The sequence below is a fragment of the Erpetoichthys calabaricus genome, chromosome 13, assembly GCF_900747795.2.
Source record: "Erpetoichthys calabaricus chromosome 13, fErpCal1.3, whole genome shotgun sequence".
Taxonomy (NCBI): Eukaryota; Metazoa; Chordata; class Cladistia; order Polypteriformes; family Polypteridae; genus Erpetoichthys; species Erpetoichthys calabaricus.
The window spans coordinates 118,627,948-118,649,524 of record NC_041406.2 but is presented as its reverse complement, the minus strand read 5'-3'; the positions used below and the strand labels follow the sequence as shown (position 1 = coordinate 118,649,524).

Here is a 21,577-nt window from a genome sequence, read left to right as displayed (position 1 = left end):
GAATTTCCATTTGTTAATTTAGCCACTGTTCTAAACAGTACCCGAGGATTTTTATTATTGCTATCTATTAATGTAGAATAATATTCTGACCGAGCTTTAAAGAGGGCTTTTTTATATTTATTAACACTCTCTGTCCATGCAATTTGAAAGACATGTAGCTTTGTTGTTCTCCATCTGCGCTCCAGTTTTCGACACTCTAATTTAAGAGCTCGAGTGTTTTCATTAAACCGGGGAGAGTTTCTATGTGCTTTGATCACTTTTGTTTTAAGGGGAGCCACTGTGTCCAGAGCATCTCCCATGGTCACATTATAATGTGATGTTAGCTGATCTAAATTGTTTTCCGTGTTTACATTTGATGTTAACTGATCAAAAAGGTTTTCCACAATTACACTCGACTTACTCAAAGTATCTATAAATTTTGAAGCAGAATTACAATCTCGATGTCGCACTGTCTTTGTTTTAATCTGGGAGTGTGTTGGCAAGGGCAGGACTAAATCAAATGTAATTAAGTAGTGATCGGAAATAACTTCATTTAATGGAGTAATAATTAAATTTTGAATTTCAACTTTGTAAGTTATAATTAAATCTAATGTGTGGTTATGATTATGAGTTGGACCTTTGACATTCTGACAAAATCCTACTGAATTTAACAAATAAGTAAAACATTTGCTAAAAGTGTCAGTTTCCACATCAATGTGTACATTAAAATCCCCCATCAGTACTACGTGATCATAATTTATAGCCAACTCTGATAAAAGGTTGCTAAATTCAGACATGAACAATGAATACGGCCCTGGTGGTCTATAAACTAGCAATATAATTGTGTTGGAATCTGTTTTAATATTTAAAATGAATGCTTCAAAGGATGTAAAGTTGCCTAAATTTTTAGAAGTGATTTGCATTTTGTTACAATGAATTATTCCAAGGCCCCCTCCTCGACCTGAATCTCTAGACTTATGAAGGAATGAGTAGCCATCTGGTGACGCCTCAGCTAGGGGTACAGTGTCACATTTACTAAGCCAGGTTTCGGTGAGAAGACACAGATCAGATTTTGTACTTAATGTAATACAGTATCATTTACCAAAACAGCTTTAGTGCCAAGAGAGCGAATGTTCAATAAGCAGCATTTAAAACTGTATGCTTCTTTCTGAATTGGTGATATACTTTTTGTTTTAATTTGTAGTAAGTTTCTATTACAGATGCCCCTGGTGGAGGGTCTGGTTTTATCCCTTGGTCTAATTATACACCTTATTTTTTGGTTATCAATTAATTTAAGGTTTGTATCAAGACTAAATTTACTGGATGCCCCAAGACAAGGATTATGGGTAACAGCTTCAGGAAAGTAACAGGTGGGATAAACAACAGCCTGTGATTTAAGATCACATGACTGTGGCCTGGATGGTGCTCTAATCAGTCAACCAGGCAGTTTTGCTGACATATTTTGGGATAATAAATAAGATCCCCTCCAGTTAGGATGAAGACCATCTCTTCTGAAAAATCCAGGCCTTTCCCAAAAATCATCCCAATTGTTCACAAACGCTATGCTTTTGTTTGCACACCAGGTCTCTAGCCAGCAGTGAAGGGAATGCAATCTGCTATAAATCACATCCCCTCTATATAATCTTGGTAAGGGGCCAGATACAACTAAATTCCGACATTTTCTTTTAGCTTTGATGCAAAGAGAGATGAAGTTCCTCTTTAATACCTCAGATTGCTGTGAATAAATATCATTAGTGCCGACATGCAGCAATAAGGTAGATACTTCATCGTCGGCGACACAGTCCAATGCGGCCTCTATGCCAGAAATCTTGGCCCCTGCGAGGCACTTAACATTAACTGCTGGTTTAACATAGTTTGGAATTCTAACATTCCGCACTATGGAATCGCCAATTATGAGCACTTTCTTATTCTCAGTTTCCACAGGCGTGCTGCTGAGTGCTGAGAATCTGTTCTGGGTCCGAATTGGTGACCTGGGTGCCGGGGGACTACATTTTGGATTCTTAGACCCCCGTCTTACTGTTACCCACTCACCCTGTGGCTGAATTGGTGCTGCTGACTTCGGCCGTTCACTGACTACAGTGGGACCAGGAGAGACTGAAGCCGAATCAGAAGTAGCCGAATTGTCTAAACAAACCGAGTCGATCCAATTTTCGGTTTGCCTAATCACTATCAGATTCCTAACGCGGTCCTGCAATTCGTGTATTTTCCCGACCAACTCTAAATTAACTAAACATTTTTGGCAGGTGAAGCTGTCTACAATGTCGGCTGGAAAACCTGAACTGTACATGCTGCAGGACACACAACATATAAACGTGCCCTCAACGGGCAGAGAGCAGATAGAACTTACGTTTAGTATTAATGTCATCTTCTCCATTTTCTGTAGTTTACTTAAGTGCTTTAGAGACCGTCGGCTTCAAGTTTCTCACTGCCGGTTATTTCTTCTGGTCAGCTGCCGGCTTTACTTCAGATGAACTTGCTCGGGTGTTTGCGAAGGGCTACGTGCCTGTGGGAGACGCCGCTGCTCTGTGCTTCTGCTCGCTGCTACACTCGTGCTTCCGACCTGAGTGAGAGAGAGAGACGAAATGCATGTGCTTAAAGTGAATTAATTCATGCCTTCTCATTGCAGCTTCGCCTCAATGCTGAAAAGTATCAGAACCTCCTTGCAGAAAGAGCTGTTCAGTTCCGAGCCATCCAGCGGAGGCTGCTTACACGATTCAAGGACAAGACACCTGCCCCACTGCAGAATCTGGACACACTGATGGACGCCACCTATAGGCAGGTGAGTCAGCTACTCTCCAGAGATGGAATAACTCACTTATAATATATAATTTCCAATTCACTGACAAACTCTCTGGGCTACCATGCCTACATGTACTGCACTTGCCTCACCTTGTCCTCAGCTTTTACTGCTATTCACATATCAACACTTGTATTGGATTGAAGATGTACTTATTCCTGCAGGAGGTGAGCAACTCTTATTCTGAACTTCCTATTCTGATTGGCAGCTTCAGGTATTGCTAATGCACTAGAAACATGAAGGATGAGTGATCATGAGAGATTCATGACCAGTCTACCAGACAGGAACACTAATTGAAAGTGGATACTTTAAAGTGGCAAGGTGTATTTCATTCCCTCATTTGCTCAGCCTACTTTTTTAACAGGTTACACATTGTTTATCCTATTTCAGCACTGAGTGTTTACTGCAGAATGCACAACTCCAAAGTTATCTGTATGAAATGAGCAGTCTGGCAATTGTCTACATTCTTTGCTTCACTATTGTTTATTGCACTCACCTGAAAACGTTTCTGATAAATATTCTATTTAAGGACAGCGAGTGACCAAAGTCATTTCAAAAACCAATCCCAAAGTATACAGACCTCTGGATGACTGTCTCTTGTGAGAGAATTTGTTTGTTGTTGTCAGCCATGATGTTTAGTGTTAATCCTCAATGTAGACAAATGCATTCATTGGACACCATAATATTCTTTTTAGTTAGTTATGCATATTATGCCACACTGTATGCACCCAAGGAAAACAGGTCTACTTGCAGGTTAGGAAGCAAATTAGCACGAGCATGGGCTAATGAAAAACCATGCTATAATTTTATGAAGTCAGTGAAAACTATAAGCACGTAATATACTTTGCATGTTTTTCACAGCACTCTGCCATTGATATAGCAGACAAGTGAAACATCTACATCTACAAGTCAATGAAAGGGGTAGGTATGTTTATGCTTCTTGTTGTTCCTAGAGTAGCTCCTCCACATTAAATGACTCATTAGAGGCCAGCCATCAGTGGAATATCAGTGGACTCCCTGTAACTCAATCCACTGTCTTGTGGTGGTGATTTTCACTGCTGAAGATATCCTGCCTGGTGACACAGATGTCAAGTCTTAATTAATAATTTCAGACCACTTACTCTTAAATTGGGAGACAAGCAAAGACACTCATGTATAAAAGTTAAAGTGATGAAGTGAAGCACATCAGACACTGGAAGAGGTAGAGTGGTCAGCAATTGGCAGCCCATGCCTATCCAGCTTCAACAGCACAGAGCGTTGGATTAAATAAGAGAGTATTTGGCACCACACAATAGACACTCAGCCCCATTATAATGATGAGGGAACTAATGTGCTGACACATTGTGTCTGCTTTGCCGGCATTTTATGGGCTTGTCTGGAATTTCATTAAATAAATAAGATAAACGGTTTGTTAAGCTCTTCATTTGTTCTGCATTCCTTCAGAATTGCATTTTCTCTTGGGTCCACCCCCTGACAGCATGCCTAAAAGCTCACTACTCTGATAGGGATCCTTAATGGCTTGCCCTTTGACCTCACCTCCCTTAATTGTTTCGCATCACAGGCGGTATTTAGGGAAGAAGAGAAGTGACTTTGACATAGCAGCAGTCACACGTTTTCACTGCAGCCTCAGGCTTAGCTCTCAGCTCTACTTGATCTAATTAAAATTTTCTCCCACGGTTGCCACTATGCACTCGACATGTTTTACAAGCCGTCTGTAATTTTCTTCTGTGGCTCTCCCTGGGTGCTGCCGCCAGCAGCGCTTCCTTTTTTCTTTCTTTCTTCTTCTTCTTCTCTTTTTTTTTTAAAGGATCATATCTGAGTGATAGATGGATTTGAATCACATCTCCCAGGCCACCACAGAGAAACTAAACCAAACAGCACTTCTTTGTTTCACATTTTTTATTCTTAAATGCTGTGGAGTCTAATGAGCTATATCACTTCAAACTAGTCTGACGTGTCCTTGCATGTGATCTCTTTCATTCTACACTCTACCTGTGACATATTGATGCAGTGTTTCTGTGTGTATATTTGTATATGTGTGTGTTTCTTTGCACTCTTTATACTAATCACATTCTGGTAATTGCCGCCATATGGGTCCTACCTACCCAAGGAACAATATTTTGTACTTTGATATTACTGATTCAGTGGTCTGTGCAGTCTTTCTGGTGTAACACAGCACACTGGTTCATTTGCCTTTAGTATCTCAGGACAGTAGAGCATTAACAATACATGTGGCCAGTTCTTGTAAGAATTGTTCCAAACTATCAGTCAAGTATATAAAAGTTCTACTATGCCTATTCTTCATATTATATATTAACACTGAAACAAGAATATGATTACCTTAATATGGTAGAGGATACTACTTGAGCAAATTGAGATAGTCCCTAGCTCCTATGAATTGTATATTTGGCCAAAAGGGCATCAGAGCTTACCCCACTGGACCACCTGGTTGTAATGCTGACATTGGCATATCGATGATAATCAGTACTGTGCCTTGACAGCACAGAGAGAGTAGGGGATGAGTGTGTGGTGCTCCATATTGCCTTGAGTAGAACTGATTTTGCAGTCCGACACATTTGTTGTATTTTGAGAGTGTAGGGGGAGTGACCCAAGATACATCAGTAGTGAGGTAAAAGTCAATTTCTTAGTAATCTACTTTTTGAGGCTGCTGGATGGGATTATTTTACTGATCTGAAATTCTACCAGTGCAAAGCTGACTGACAAACACATGACTCTCATACATGCTTACTCACGAGACTATACATTTGTGGTTAAAAAGTAGTTAAGCGTGGTTTCTCTGGACTTTAGGCACCACTTTACCATGCAGAATAGAGCTACTTACGGAGAAAAGTGTTTGAGAATATGCTGAGATTAAGCACAGCAGGATATCTAGGTCATGTATGTTGGGACTATGCTAGTAAATCAACAGGATAGTGAAATCAGATTCTCAAAATTGGATTGGAGAGGAGTAGTACAGTGGGAAGGTGAGATCTAATAGATAGGTGCTGCAGAAAGGTAAACTCTGTAGGACTGGGATCATGCAACAGTAATAATACTCTGAGAGAATGTTTTGGAACTACAGACTGGGATATCCTGCAGGGATCTCATAGTGAGAACATTGAGGAAGTTGTTGACTGCACTACTGACTACATCAACTTTTGTATGGACATTGTAGTTCCAGTAAGAACTGTACGCTGCTATGCTAACAACAAGCCATGGATTACAAGTGACATCAAGGGCCTTTTGAACCAGAAGAAAAGGGCTTTTAAAGACGGTGATCAGCATGAGCTCAAGCGCGTGCAGAAGGAACTCCGAGTCCAGCTCAGGGCGGCGAAGGCGCAGTACAGGAGAAAGCTGGAGCAGAAGTTGCAGAATAACAGCATAAAGGAAGTGTGGGATGGGATGAAGATTATCACTGGCTGCAGCTCAAAGCGGGGTACCACCATCGAGAGAGACGTGAAGAGAGCAAACCAAATGAACAACTTCTTCAACAGGTTTGACCACCCTAACCCACTCTCACTCTCACCTCGGAGTACTGCACCCTCCACACATCCTTCTGCTGATACCAGCATAGGAGAGACATCCCCACCCACAGTTACAGCAGCGCAGGTGAGCAGAGAGCTAAGGAGACTTCATGCCAGCAAAGCAGCGGGTCCAGATGGAGTATCGCCACGACTGCTGAAGGTCTGTGCATCGGAGCTGGGGGGTCCTCTACAGCGCATCTTCAACCTGAGCCTGGAACAGGGGAGAGTCCCGAGACTTTGGAAAGCACCCCAGTCCCACAGGTATCACGTCCTAGTGAGCTGAATGACTTTCGGCCTGTTGCTCTGACATCACATGTGATGAAGACCATGGAGAGGCTGCTGCTTCACCACCTTAGGCCACAGGTTCAACACACCCTTGACCCTCTGCAGTTTGCATATCAGGAGAAGATGGGAGCGGAGGATGCCATCATCTATATGCTACACCGATCCCTCTCTCACTTGGACAGAGGCAGTGGTGCTGTAAGAATTATGTTTCTAGACTTCTGTAGCGCCTTCAACACAATCCAACCTCTGCTCCTTAGGGACAAGCTGATAGAGATGGGATTAGATTCATACCTAGTGGCATGGATCGTGGACTATCTTAAAGACAGACCTAAGTATGTGCGTCTTGGGAACTGCACGTCTGACATTGTGGTCAGCAACACAGGAGCGCCACAAGGGACTGTACTTTCTCCGGTCCTGTTCAGCCTATATACATCGGACTTCCAATACAACTCGGAGTCCTGCCATGTGCAAAAGTTTGCTGATGACACTGCTATCGTGGGCTGCATCAGGAATGGGCTGGAGGAGTATAGGGACCTAATCAATGACTTTGTTAAATGGTACGACTCAAATCACCTACAACTGAACACCAGCAAAACCAAGGAGCTGGAGGTGGATTTTAGGAGGCCCAGACCCCTCATGGACCCCATGATCATCAAAGGTGACTGTGTGCAGATGGTGCAGACCTATAAATATCTGGGAGTGCAGCTGGATGATAAATTAAACTGGACTGCCAATACTGATGCGCTGTGCAAGAAAGGACAGAGCCAGTTATATTTCCTTAGAAGGCTGGCGTCCTTCAACATCTGCAATAAGATGCTGCAGATGTTCTATCAGACAGTTGTGGCGAGTGCCCTCTTCTATGCGGTAGTGTGCTGGGGAGGCAGCATTAAGAGGAAAGATGCCTCACGCCTGAACAAACTGGTGAGGAAGGCAGGCTCTATTGTTGGCATGGAGCTGGACAGTTTAACATCTGTGGCAGAGCGAAGGGCGCTCAGCAGGCTCCTATCAATTATGGAGAATCCACTGCATCCACTTAATAGTATCATCTCCAGACAGAAGAGCAGCTTCAGCGACAGACTGCTGTCACTGTCCTGCTCCACTGACAGATTGAGGAGATCGTTCCTTCCCCAAACTATGCGACTCTTCAATTCCACCCAGGGGGGTAAACGTTAACATTTAACATTATACAAAGTTATTGTCTGTTTTTTCACCTGCATTATTATCATTCTTTAATTTAATATTATTTATTGTATCAGTATGCTGCTGCTGGAGAATGTGAATTTCCCATTGGGATTAATAAAGTATCTATCTATCTATCTATCTATCTATCTATCTATCTATCTATCTATCTATCTATCTATCTATCTATCTATCTATCTATCTAACAGTAGAAAAAGTTGGATACATAGATTCAACATATTAGGACTATGGGTGAAAAAGCTGATGGACGTTTTCAGGGATCTTTGACATGAGAGATGCAATTAACATTAATTTTTCATATTCCATTTCCCAGGGTAAAAATGTTAGTACACTTATATTTGATGGTGTGGGGAAACATATTTAGAGCTGTGATGTCTCTACAAGATATCCTGTTGTAAACCTGTGGGCTTCTAAGCCAGACTGTTTAAAGATGTAGGACAGTGAGATCAGAAATAAGATGTCTGGCAGAGTGGGTATTTACATACAGGACATTGAGATTAGAGTTCCAAAATAAGATTAAACTCACATTCAGTGCTGAGCTGTTCAGGTTATATTGAAGTTTGTCTTTTACATTTCTGCTATACCCATGTTTTTCTCTTTGGGGAATATGATTACTGTTCTTTCTTTCTGTTTCTTCTCACAGTCTTTGAGATTGTGGGATCTGATGTTGCAACACTTTGGCTGGTTGTTTGTCTGCTAGGCAAAACTGGTAACTTAAGCCAAATGCAGAGTCTTGTTCGTTATTGTCTGTGCAAAAGGTCAGCTAAGCCCATCTTGGTGAAGCGTAGAGAAAGAGCAATCCAAGAGTGCTACAGTGCAGCTAAGATCTGTGATATTTTTATCTCTGTGTCTCATGTGTTTCTGTTTTCTTTAACCCAGTCTATTGTAAACTTGTTTGAAGCTTGTATCATATGATTGGTAACTTTGAGCTCTAGGATTCAAATCAGAATCCCAGTTTCTGTGACTTCTTGACAGAAGCTTTTCAAGAGTGTTTGATGCATCTAGAAGAAGAATCTCCACTTTTAAGGAGAGTGTCAAGGTGTAGGGAGAGTGTGCTGCTTGATTTCAGCTTCAAACATCTGGCTTTATGTTATTTTCATAAGACAAACTTCATATGGGTTAAGTCACTCATCTCTTACAAAATAATATCATGTCATATCATAATATATAATAATAATATATAATACTAGAGGGCTTTGCTCGTCAACCCCCGGGTTTCTTTTTTCGGAAATACAATTTTAAGATGTTGTTTTTTTATGGGAATTGTTACATATGCATTATGTTCACTTTTACTTTAAAACTTCAGTAAAAATAATATTTGGAATTAACTTTTCTGATATAATTTTTTTTGGTCTTCCACTGTTAAATTTTCGTCTGCTGTTATCTCTTTCTTTACCTCTGATTCGTCTGTTTCTTCTGGAAGTTCAATTTGCTGCATTGTTTATTCCTCTGCTTCTAACATTTCTTTTGATGATCGAAAGAGCCGTTTCTTCATTCGACTTTTCAGATAATGTTCCTTTGAACGCTTCCCATAATTGTAAAGCATCGACTTCACCAGTCATAATTAAGTACACGAAGAAGTGTCTTAATTTGTCAGGGATCATTACAGAAGTGGCATCAGACATCATTTCAAACATATAGTCGTACGATTTACATAACCCAGCTGTTTGTGCCGCTTTTTGAAAGGTACCTTCCTTAGTTCCAGCTATAGCTAGAACATCTTTATATGACTTTGCGTCTTTTGATTTACGTAACAACAATTTTAAATGAAACCGTTTGCTATCTTTTGGTGATACAATATTTAATCAAGCAACACTTTTGCAATTAATTTTTCTTGTATGCCACACTCTTTTTTGTTTCTGCCATGTGTAATGTTGAGGAATTTGCACGTACGTATATGCTTTTGCATTTATATCTGTTTTATTAAGTTCAAAGTAAGCCAATAATTTTGTATTTCTATTTTTTGCTACCTTTAAAGCTTCTGCTTCTTTTCCCTCTTTAAATTGAATTATATTCTGACCTGGCAAATGAATCGGTGATAATTCAACAGAATGACTTCAACCGTGCATTGGCAATTCCATTAAATGCCACCCGCTTTCCATTGCACTGACGTACCAAGTATCTAAATTTGCTTGAACTTCACCCTGAGACTGTTCTTTCGATAAAGTTACGCGTACTCTATCATGCCCATTATGAATGTACTTGTAGATGTACTTAACACTCATAACCGCTGCACAATACTCGACATTAATATGACAATCGAATCATTTGAGCAAATAGGGGTTATATGGTACAATATTTGAATTATTGAGCATCTCAATTTTACCATCTTTCTTTCCATGCTGTGATAAAAATACAACAAAGACATCATAAAGATTTGGGGCATCCACCCGTATATTGTTTTCCTGGCTGCAAAAGTTGAATTTGAGTAGCACGATGTGCATAGAACAGAGTTCAAAACAGAACTGATTATCGGAGACAAAGATGGAGGCTTTAAAGGCCTGCAAAGGAAGTGAAATCATCAAAAGGGCCGGAATCTGAAGTGATATCTTCTGGACCGGATGTGACGTCAGCAAAGGGGCCAGCACCGGAGGTGATGTCGTCTGGACTGGAGGTGAGGTTAGCAAAGGGGCCGGCACCGGAAATTATATCTTCTGAGGCACCGGAACCTTGTAGGATTTCCTGGGAAAGGTCTATAGGTAACTGAGAAAGACTGTTGGCACACTCCGCTGCCCCCTGCTCAGCTGTTTTATTACAACTACTCAGTCCCTTTAGCTGCATCCTACTCACACGTGTGTGACAGTGCTAAGTGTGTTGTTCATGGCGATTATCTCTTCAGCGATAATCAGGAAAGCCAGCCTTAGTCATATTTGTTGTTTGAACGAATGCTTTTGGAAATTCCTTTAAACACTTTTTTTTCTTTTGAGTCCCAACATACTGAATCTTTTAAATGAGGTCTGTGAGACATGTGTTTAATGATTTTGTACCATAATTCAGCCTAGGTTTCTCTGTTTGAAATTTCAGCACAGACAAAGCAATCTGCACCATCTGCAGTTAATAATTTATTTTGCAAAGTAACCAATAAATGCATGTGAGGCAAACCCTGTTTTTGAAATTTGATCGTGTAAATGTTGCTCTGATTTGACCGAACACCGTTTCGAGTTCATTCAATAAAAATAAGACTTTCTGATAAAACAGTCTACTTATGAAAGTGGGAATATCCAGAGCCGATGAAGCCGGTGGCATTGTTGTCAAGAATCTGCGGATTTCTGGCCATTATGGATTGCATGTCATTATAATAAACTAGGGGGCTCCGCCCCCTGCTCGCTTCGCTCGCCAACCCCTGGTGTTGGGAAATGACAAAGAGTGTGATGTATGAATGAGATATAGAATAGTGTGAAGGTGTAGATGATGCATATAGAAAGCAAACAATAAAGTGTGTGGCACAGTGTAAAGGTTTATTGGAAAATTTCTTTGTAAACGCCGTTTAAGTGTAAAAGGTAATTCCAGGTCAAATCTTGTAAGGTCAATGAAGATGGTCATTGTCGTGATCAGAGTCAACTTTGTCAGAGCTTAGAAAGAGTTGTGTCTCTCCAGGAAGTAATGCAATGACTTGGGTATTTATGTTTTACACATTAATATTTTTTGGACATAATATAGTGCGTTGTGTTAAAAGGGGCATTTGGTCTAATGAGATTGCTGTTCCAAATATCTCTGTAACTAAGTCGTCGCAGATAAAGGCTTGAGGAATTGTACTAATATCTGGGTGAAGTCTATCTGTATTGGTGAGTGTACCATCCCCCAGTTGTAATAACCAATTGTTATGATCTGGATCTGGACATTGCATGTTTTGTACTAACTGTATCTTTTGAAAGCAATGCCAATAGTCTGCGTATTTTAAGGTGAACTGAACAATAGCTGAGCGCATGGCATGTGGAACAATAGCTAAGCACTGTCTAAAATCTCCTCCTAATAAAAGTACCTTTCATCGAAAGGGAATATTATTATTCATCAACGTTTGTAGAAGTTTATGAATGGTGTTGAGTAAGTGACTGGATGCCATTGTACATTCATCAATAATTAACAGTTTTGCAAGACGGATGTCACGTGCAGTGCTACTGTTCATGTTCATAGTGGATACCGATTTGTAGTATCTAATGCAGTTCATAAAGTTTTTACTTTCAGGTACATCGTTAGTTAGAAGCTTCTGTAGATATTCAGGATATGAATGTAAAGGAGGCAGTCTAATTTGACCCTTTTGACAACAATGTGTAAATGTATTACTTGTATTGCCAGTTGTTTCTTCAGGGAAGTTAAGTGAATGACAATGATTGCAAATGACATTCATTAATCCGAATGAATTTTCCTGAATAGTGGACTCATTATTGAACGCGTTGTCAGCTAACTGGCGCAAGCGTTTAGCAGGTGTCTGTCGTTGATGTCCGTGACCTGTATGTTTTGCTTGTGCCGTTAGAGAGGCGCGTCGTTGTATATCCAGTATTTGGGACGTGTTGTTTTGGAGCTGTAATCGATTTGCCTGTGCTGTGTGAAAAGCCCGTTGTAGTTTACGGTGTGCATTGTTTGTATTGAGCCTTGCCCGTTTTTGTATGTAGGTCAGTTGAGCTTTCTCTTTTTGGAGCCTTGCCTGCTTGTTTTCCGGCATTCCAGATGCGCGGTGTAGACGTCTGCGTTTATTTATTTTGTTCCTTCGCTGTCGTTTCTGTATGTCTGAGACGGGAGGTGTTTCGTTTTGAACCTGTGCCTGTATCGATGCAGCACTGTGAGACGCGTGCTGCATGCGTCTACGTTCATTTTGTACCCGTGATCGTGAATTCATGACTTGTTTGTTCTTCAGCGTTAGATATATGGATAAGTAATAAGGAGGATCGCACTCACTGTTAATATGGAGCCTTTTCTGCGGTTGAACGGTTAATAGCGCCTTATTGTAATGAGATCCACCTATGCTGCATAGTGTGAATTGTGTTTGGTCCCGTTATCTGAGCCGTATCGTTTTGTACCCGTGATCGTGAATTCATGACTTGTTTGTTCTTCAGCGTGAGAAATATGGATAAGTAATAAGGAGGATCGCACTCACTGTTAATATGGAGCCTTTTCTGCGGTTGAACGGTTAATAGTGCCACATTGTAATGAGATCCACCTATGCTGCATAGTGTGAACATGTTGAGATGACATATGTTTAATACGGACGGTTCATTTAGAAATGGGGCTTTGTGTGTCATTTGTTATTTATGTTAGTGTGGTCGTGGGTCTGAATCGTCGTTTTTGTGTACGTTTCGTGTGCTATGTCCGTAGTCTGTCCCGTTTTGTATCCAATGGGCTTTGTGTGGTGCTCGCGGCTTCTTTTTTTTTTGTGTGGTAGGGGCTTGTTGAATCCTCCTCTTTGTGTGTGTCCCGTTTCGTGTGCAATGGGTTTCGTGCACAGCGCCGGCGTCTGACTCCTTTTTTCTGTGGTCTGACTCCTTTTTTCTGTGCGCGGTGCCTCATTTCTTATTTTACGTTGCATTCCATCTGTTTCCCGTTGCTTGGGGGGGTATGGGGGGGATTTGTGGGGCGCCTGCGCAGTATGTCTTTTGCGTAAATAAATCTGGCCGACCAATAGTTCAGGATATTGGCATTTCATTATGATATAACTGCTCTTGGACTACCTTGATATGATGATGATAATATTACTGCTTTACCTATTTTGAATTTGTCTGAACTATTGAGATTTGAATTTTGAATGTGATCAATGAGACCTTGCATATGTTCCTTTCAAAGTTTTTGTTAAAAAACTTAAAAAAGAAGAGACAATTAGCTTAGACTTTTAGATATGCATTAATGTAACTGAGCAGTTAGATGTCCATGTTCTTGTTTGAAAATGTTTGTAAGTACGGCATAAATTGCTTCCAAAGGATGTCAGTATGACGTGACTTGACAGTATCTCTCTGACTCTCTGTCTCTGTTCTAATCTGTCTCTTTTCAAAAGATCACATCTAGTCGCAAATATATCATGATATCTTTGTATTGAGTGAGATTGACATCAGTTTATCATTTACTGTGCTCTCATTAGTAAATACCTCCTCAAGCTGTTTCACTGACCTAAATGGTCCTTACAGACCAAGATTCTTCCATCTCTTCTGCCTGCTTCACTGCTCTAATATGGTACATGTCTCACTTTTCATTTTATGTGACATTTTGAGAGGAACAGAAGGTTCTGTTTAGGTTCACCAGAACAAAGCATATATAGTGAAGAATGGAAATTCAACCCATCTGTTTAGAACGTGGATGTGTTTATTCACCACTAATAACCTTTGACCCAGGATGCTCTACGTGATGATACACATTAAGACTGCTAGATTAGCTATATGAGGGTCTGTGTTTGAATATGGTACGTTGACATGTCCCCACTGCCTGATTCTAGTAATCTCTCTCCTGGATGCCAGTATTTGCACCCCTAGTTTGTCATATTGTATACATTTTCTGTGTGTAGGAGTAGGTCAGGATAGCATACTTTGGTTCTTTTGGAATTACAGACTCTGATCAGGCACCTTTTTGAGTTTTATGTATTGCCACTTAAAATATCTAGCTGTCAGTGTTGCACAGACAAGTTCAGAGTGAGGAAATACTGTTGAAAATGAATTAGATAATTGTATGGTGTGTCATGTGTCACATAGTCCTTTATTTGCTCTTTAGCTGCCTGTTTCTCCCTCTATAAAAGTTTTTTTCTATCCCCTAGTCTCCCTAGTGTTGGCAGCAATATAGGGACATGTTATTGTTTGTTGGTTAATGATGCATTCTGTGGAGCAGCAACAGCAGCTCTGAGGTAAAAATGCAAGGTCATTATGTTTGTGAAGAATTATGCCAACCTTTCTCAGAAGCTGTCTATTTTCAAAGGTCACCAGCCTCACAATCAGGTAACATTAAGGAAAAGGTTAAAAGGATTTTCAAATAAAGAACTTTGTCTTGATTTATACCACTTGACTTGTCAGACCACACAGATAAAAATTCCAAGTAGACCTGGTTAGTGCAAATAAAAGTGTTCTGCCGCAGTGTGACACTCTTCTGATGGTATTATTTTTGAAAGTAGAAAATAGGATATAAAAGGAGCACAGCAAAGATTAGTAATGAAGAAGAAAAGCAGCTGTGGGGCAGATAGCTTTTTCCTTGAAGCTTAGGAATGTGACCCTGAATAACAACTGAAACGCTAGTCATGGCACTGCCTATTGCATTTCTACCATCTTGCTTGGGGCAAAAGAAAGCCTCAGGAAAAATGTAGTGAATGGTGGTAACTCAGGAACCATGGGTACAGGCCCTCTTTTGTCAATTAAGAGGCGAGATCCTTTTCCTGTGTCCCAGAAGGTATTTAAACAAGGCAGCCACAAGACAAGTAAATTCACAAGCTATTCTCATGTGTATCAGTAATTCTTAGGAGTCCACATTTAATGATCAAAATATTCACCAGCTGCAAGTTGGGACCACTTATTGACTGTAGCTGGTGGATGCTGATATGATGTCCTGGGAGAACTCCAGGTTCCATGTATTTTGCCATGTAGCGTACTTATTCTGTGTCCTGCTTCCAGCAGCTCTTCACTGCGGTAGCTTTCCTAGAGTCCTGTGTTAACATACTAGCACTCTAATGGCATTGCATATAACCTGTAAATTTATTTCTTGTACTCTGAATGCAGATACAGTCTTGAGTGGTCTGGAGTAGTTGTGAGACTGAAGTACACTATGGTAGTTTTCATGTTTGCAATTGACAAGTTATGGCTACCAGTGGAAACGGTTGCATGCTGACCTTGTCCCTTTAATTTTAAAACATTTATTTCCAACAGTTTTGACCTATGGGACATAACAATTAAATGTATAATGAATATATGCAAAAGAACAGATGGATGAATTTTTATTCCAGTTTTTTTTCGTTTCACGTATTGGTTCGTGCAGAGTGTTGCAGCTTAGATCCATCTTTCATCATTTGAAGCTTGTGCATTTTTTATCAGCATTTTCTGATGTGTGGTTAATTGAATCTTAATTTTTCTATTAATGTTTAGTGACACGGAACACTCTTTAGATTCCTTCACTTTCTCAATTTTACCTCTTGCCATCTGTTGTAGGAATTAACTTTCTAAATGCAGCAATTCCATAAAAACGGCAAGCAGATGTAGCTACTTTTATTTGCTAATGAAGGAATTCTTGAAAGTTCAGCTTCTGAAGTGGATCCTTCTAAAATAACTTGAGAGCAATATAAAAATTGGAGAAATATCCAGAATCTTTATTAGCTCTTGGAAGGTTTTGGTGTTGAAACAAATTAAAACTGCATCTGGTGAAAACGAGAGGTAACTGACATTTTCACATATCAAGTGTAACAGAGTAAGATGCAGAGGACAGGAAGATATGGGAAAAGATGATCCGCTGTGGTAACCCCTAATGGGAGCAGATGAAAAAGGAAGAAGATTAAAACTTTAGAAAATAAATCAGAGGTGTCAATCCAATTTATTAAATGGATTTTAGAACCACAGGTGGACCACTTTTCACAGAGACAAATCAACACATCCCTAAAATCAAAAGAAGCTTTTTCTCTTATTCTCAAGCAGAGAAGATTGCAATATGGACTGATCCGCTTATGAATCCTTGAAACTATTTGCCTAGTGAACTCATCAAAATTCTGCAAAAATTCTTCTAAACAATGAAATATATACACTTGAGGATACTTGCTGATAGCTAAGGCAAGTATGTTCAAGAAATTCACCTTGAAATTTCCATTTTGTAACTTTTATGTTAATCAGTATAGTTCTGAGGCTGAACTGTGGACATTCTGGAATTAAGATTTCCATTATACACATGCATTGGTTACATATGGCAATAAAATGAAGTTTGGCTTCCAAGAGTACCAGACTGTAAGTATGAACTAAACTCTCTCCTCTTGTCTGGAAAAATCTGTTATGTTCTGATGTTTTGGCTGTACACTGGTGTCACTTTTTCCAGCAGATTGAGAACCAGTAGCTTAATGAGAACACATTTCTACTTATGTTTAGTCAGACAAGAGATGTGTTCATCAGGTACCTTCTTCATAACTTTACACCCACTTCACAAATGAAGTTTTAGATGAAATACAGTCACAGCTGTGTAAGGTTGAGTTACTGGTGTCTCAGTATATAAAGTAAAAGTAAACTGTCAACTAAAGGGAAATCCTACATAATGTGAGATAAATTAGGCGAAGCCTAGGTGGGGGCTGCCCTTAACATCCAAATGCACTTGAGTTGAAGCTTATGCAAGCTTTGCCTCAGGCAATGGTGACACTGTATGAAAATGGAAGTTGTGAATATTATTCTACACTATGGCATGTGAAGCAAGGGGTTAAGGGGAACTTTAAACATGTTCTGACCTTTAATATCAATTATTCTTACATATAAACCAGTCAGACCTATATATGCACTGAAGGTGCCTGCACTTGTGGCTGTAAAGTGCTTGAAGTCCCAAATATTTCTCCCAGTGATGTGCAAAGGGATGGGGGTAAAACATTATATTTTGTCCAAGTTGTAACAGCTTATGGTTGATTTGTAGTAAGGTGTTTTAAGAGCAGGCCACTTTGGTTGCCGAGTGGAGTTTATTTCTATGCTATTGTGGCTCTGAGTCCTTTATAGAACATGATAAGTAATTTGCCTTCACTCATAGCAGCTTCTAGATGCTATCGGTGCATTGCATTCTTCTGTTTCTGTATACTGTCTGTATGATACTCCACAGAGGATTGTTTTAGCTGCGGTCCATCGAAGATGCACAAAGGTGCTGACTGTCTGGGTTCCTCAACACTTATCTGCTTCTTTGTAGTCTACCTTCTGATAATGTTTTCTTTACTAAATGTTGTCTCCATCTGGAATAAGATAGCGCCCTTTCTGAAGTACTGCTGTCTGCCTGCGTGGCATTACCTCAAAGTAACATTTCAGCCTACTCTCTGCGGAATTTAACACTTGTGCTGATGGTAAAAAGCATAATAGTTAATAAAATAGGTTTCTATTGGGTTATAGTGGGCAGAGCCTGGGCACGTGCAATAGGAGAAAAGAACAGTAAGCCAGTTGATGAGCTCAGGTTATGAAAAAAAATATAAAGACCAAAACTGTGGTGAGTAATGTGCCTAGAATAGTTAGAGACCAATTTAGCTTACTGTAAACAAGGTTCTTGTTAATAACCGAATGTAAGTTTGTGTGGAAGCTTTTGGTAGCTCATAAAGTAAAGTAAGAAGTGAAGGCATTGGTGATCACTTTTCTGTTTTAGCTGTACAGCTTCTCCTTGCCCACCACGTGTGCATAAGCATATACTGGACACACTGAAGTAATGAAGCAAATCTTTCCATGTCTCCTCAGATGTAAATATCCCATGATGTAAATTTCCTGTTTGAGGAATGCAAGATGGTAGCCAGACTTACCACAGTTATCCAGTTTTACCTGTAGGGGATGATCAAGAACAAAATGTGAGGGGGAATAGTTTTATATGAGGGTACATAAGCCTCTTTGAGGCTATGAAGACTGATTAGATTGTGTGTCATTGTGCAGCAGTAATACCCATGCATGTAACCAGTTTGCAAGCACCACCAAAGCACACCAAACTCTTTGTGTGTACATGAAACAGGATGGTTGTTCAAGTCTGCATTGCATGTTAATGTTGATGGGCATATGTATGTAAGCATCTATGTGTATACAGTATGTACGTTTATATATCAGTTTGGTGTCTTTTTATGTGGAGTTTTCCACTGGGAACTGGCGTTGTTGGTTTCTTTGCTTTGGCTTGGTGACAAGTAGGCAGGTAGTCAAAACTCTGAGGGGGGAAAAAGAGAAAAAGCCAGTATCCATCTTCGGATCCATTTTAGAAACTGCCTTTGGCCTCATCCAGATCAAATTAAAGCATTGACCTGTGTATCTAAACATGGCCCTGTCTCGTTGGCATCCTTGGGTTTGGCAGAAGAGTCAACCACGGACTGACTTGCAATAACCCTCATGTTGTGCCTCCTGGGAGTTTTGCTTGGGGCAGAACAGGAAGTGGCTAGATGCTTGGAGCAGTCAGAATCCAAATTAAGATGACTAATATACAGATGATTGCCTTGCTCTGTTTTTGTGGGCTTCCAATGGGAAGCATGCATCCTTCACCTTACTGTCTGAGCAGTTCACAATGATTTCTGAGGCTGAGTGCAGGTTTGTTTGTTAGCAGTTTGTTTTCTTCTATCCCTTCTATTCATCCTTACTATTCTGTTTTAATTTGATATGCAGTCAACAACACATAACATACATAATACTGTTTGTATATAATGAGAAGTTTCTTTGTTCACTGGACAACATGACCTTTTGACTTAGGATTACTTATACTTGTAGTTGATTTGTACCACACATTTGCAGTTCCTATATGGACTGGAAATATAGCAGAAGTAGGCAATAGCGTTTTGGATGCATTTCCTGGAACAGATTAGCATTTCTGTACTTCTGATTCACATTATGTGTAGGACTAGAAAGTTGGAGTTAAATGAGTCTTGGTGTCGTCATTACTATCTTGAAAGCATATGTACATAAACATGCTGTTATTTTGGGCTTCTACTCTGTAGATTTGTGGGCAAAGATTTTGGAGCTTTGGACACAAATTTTGGAACTCTTCAAAGTAAATAGGATTGAGACGTACTGTATATAGTCAATTGTCTAAGTTACTGTCTAATCATCATAAACATGCTGCCTGGCCATATCAGTCATAAGCAACACTTGTCTTCAATTTTGGTTCATTGGTTCTCCTTTTAGTGGAATCAAAACACAAGTGAACATATATTCATCTGGCTGTTACACCAACGCTCTGAGTGTTACGTATGCTCATTTATGCTGTTGTTATCTCAGCAGTCCCAGCATGCTGTATTTTTGCATGTAGTATCACTGTATGTGAATAGCATTGATGAACTTTGTTGGGCTGAATGGGCTATGCTCATCAGAGTTTTTCTAATGTTCTATTGCTAAAACTTAACTACAGAAAGAGAAATGTGTCACAAAAAACAAGTTTAAGCTGTCTGGTCATTGCCATTTAACTCTTTGTGTAAGAGTCTGAGCTATATCTTCAGGCAATTGGCATATTTTTTTAAATACTTTTTGCAAATATACTCTATCATTTTACAGTTAAGTCCATAAATATTTGGACAGAGACAACTTTTTTCTAATTTTGGTTCTGTACATTACCACAATGAATTTTAAATGAAACTACTCAGATGCAGTTGAAGTGCAGACTTTCAGCTTTAATTCAGTGGGGTGAACAAAACGATTGCATAAAAATGTGAGGCAGCTAAAGCATTTTTTTTAACACAATCCCTTCATTTCGGGGGCTCAAAAGTAATTGGACAATTGACTCAAAAGCTATTTCATGGGCAGGTGTGGGCAAGTTCATCGTTATGTCATTATCAATTAAGCGGATAAAAGGCCTGGAGTTGATTTGAGGTGTGGTACTTGCATGTGGAAGATTTTGCTGTGAACAGACAACATGCAGTCAAAGGAGATCTCCATGCAGGTGAAAGAAGCCATCCTTAAGCTGCGAAAACAGAAAAAACCCATCCGAGAAATTGCTACAATATTACAAGTGGCAAAATCTACAGTTTGGTACATCCTGAGAAAGAAAGCAAGCACTGGTGAACTCAACAATGCAAAAAGACCTGGACGTCCACGGAAGACAACAGTGGTGGATGATCGCAGAATCATTTCCATGGTGAAGAGAAACCCCTTCACAACAGCCAACCAAGTGAACAACACTCTCCAGGGGGTAGGCGTATCAATATCCAAGTCTGCCATAACGAGAAGACTGCATGAAAGTAAATATAGAGGGTGCACTGCAAGGTGCAAGCCACTCATAAGCCTCAAGAATAGAAAGGCTAGATTGGACTTTGCTAAAGAACATCTAAAAAAGCCAGCACAGTTCTGGAAAAACATTCTTTGGACAGATAAAACCAAGATCAACCTCTATCAGAATGATGGCAAGAAAAAAGTATGGAGAAGGCGTGGAACAGCTCATTATCCAAAGCATACCACATCATCTGTAAAACACGGTGGAGGCAGTGTGATGGCTTGGGCGTGTATGGCTGCCAGTGGCACTGGCACACTAGTGTTTATTGATGATGTGACACAGGACAGAAGCAGTCGAATGAATTCTGAGGTGTTCAGAGACATACTGTCTGCTCAAATCCAGCTAAATGCAGTCAAATTGATTGGGCGGCGTTTCATGATACAGATGGAGAATGACCCAAAACATATAGCCAAAGCAACCCAGGAGTTTATTAAAGCAAAAAAGTGAAAAATTCTTGAATGGCCAAGTCAGTCACCTGATCTTAACCCAATTGAGCATGCATTTCACTTGTTGAAGACTAAACTTCAGACAGAAAGGCCCACAAACAAACAGCAACTGAAAGCTGCTGCAGTAAAGGCCTGGCAGAGCATTTAAAAGGAGGAAACCCAGCATCTGGTGATGTCCATGAGTTCAAGACTTCAGGCTGTCATTGCCAGCAAAGGGTTTTCAACCAAGTATTAGAAGTGAACATTTTATTTCCAGTTATTTAATTTGTCAAATTACTTTTGAGCCCCTGAAATGAAGGGATTGTGTTAAAAAATGCTTTTGTTGCCTCACATTTTTATGCAATCGTTTCGTTCACCCCACTGAATTAAAGCTGAAAGTCTGCACTTCAACTGCATCTGAGTTGTTTCATTTAAAATTCATTGTGGTAATGTACAGAACCAAAATTAGAAAAAAGTTGTCTCTGTCCAAA

General features: G+C 40.0%; 1 protein-coding gene across 3 annotated transcripts in view; it reads left to right on the top strand.

Annotated features, from left to right (window-relative positions):
* The window catches only part of bbs9 (Bardet-Biedl syndrome 9), a 425,985-nt gene that overhangs the window by 353,971 nt on the left and 50,437 nt on the right, over positions 1-21,577 (top strand). For all 3 annotated transcript variants that reach the window (XM_051935893.1, XM_051935892.1, XM_051935891.1), the window contains one exon: positions 2,627-2,779. In XM_051935893.1, the coding sequence (XP_051791853.1) occupies positions 2,627-2,779 (153 nt within the window). The remainder of the gene's footprint in view (positions 1-2,626; positions 2,780-21,577) is intronic.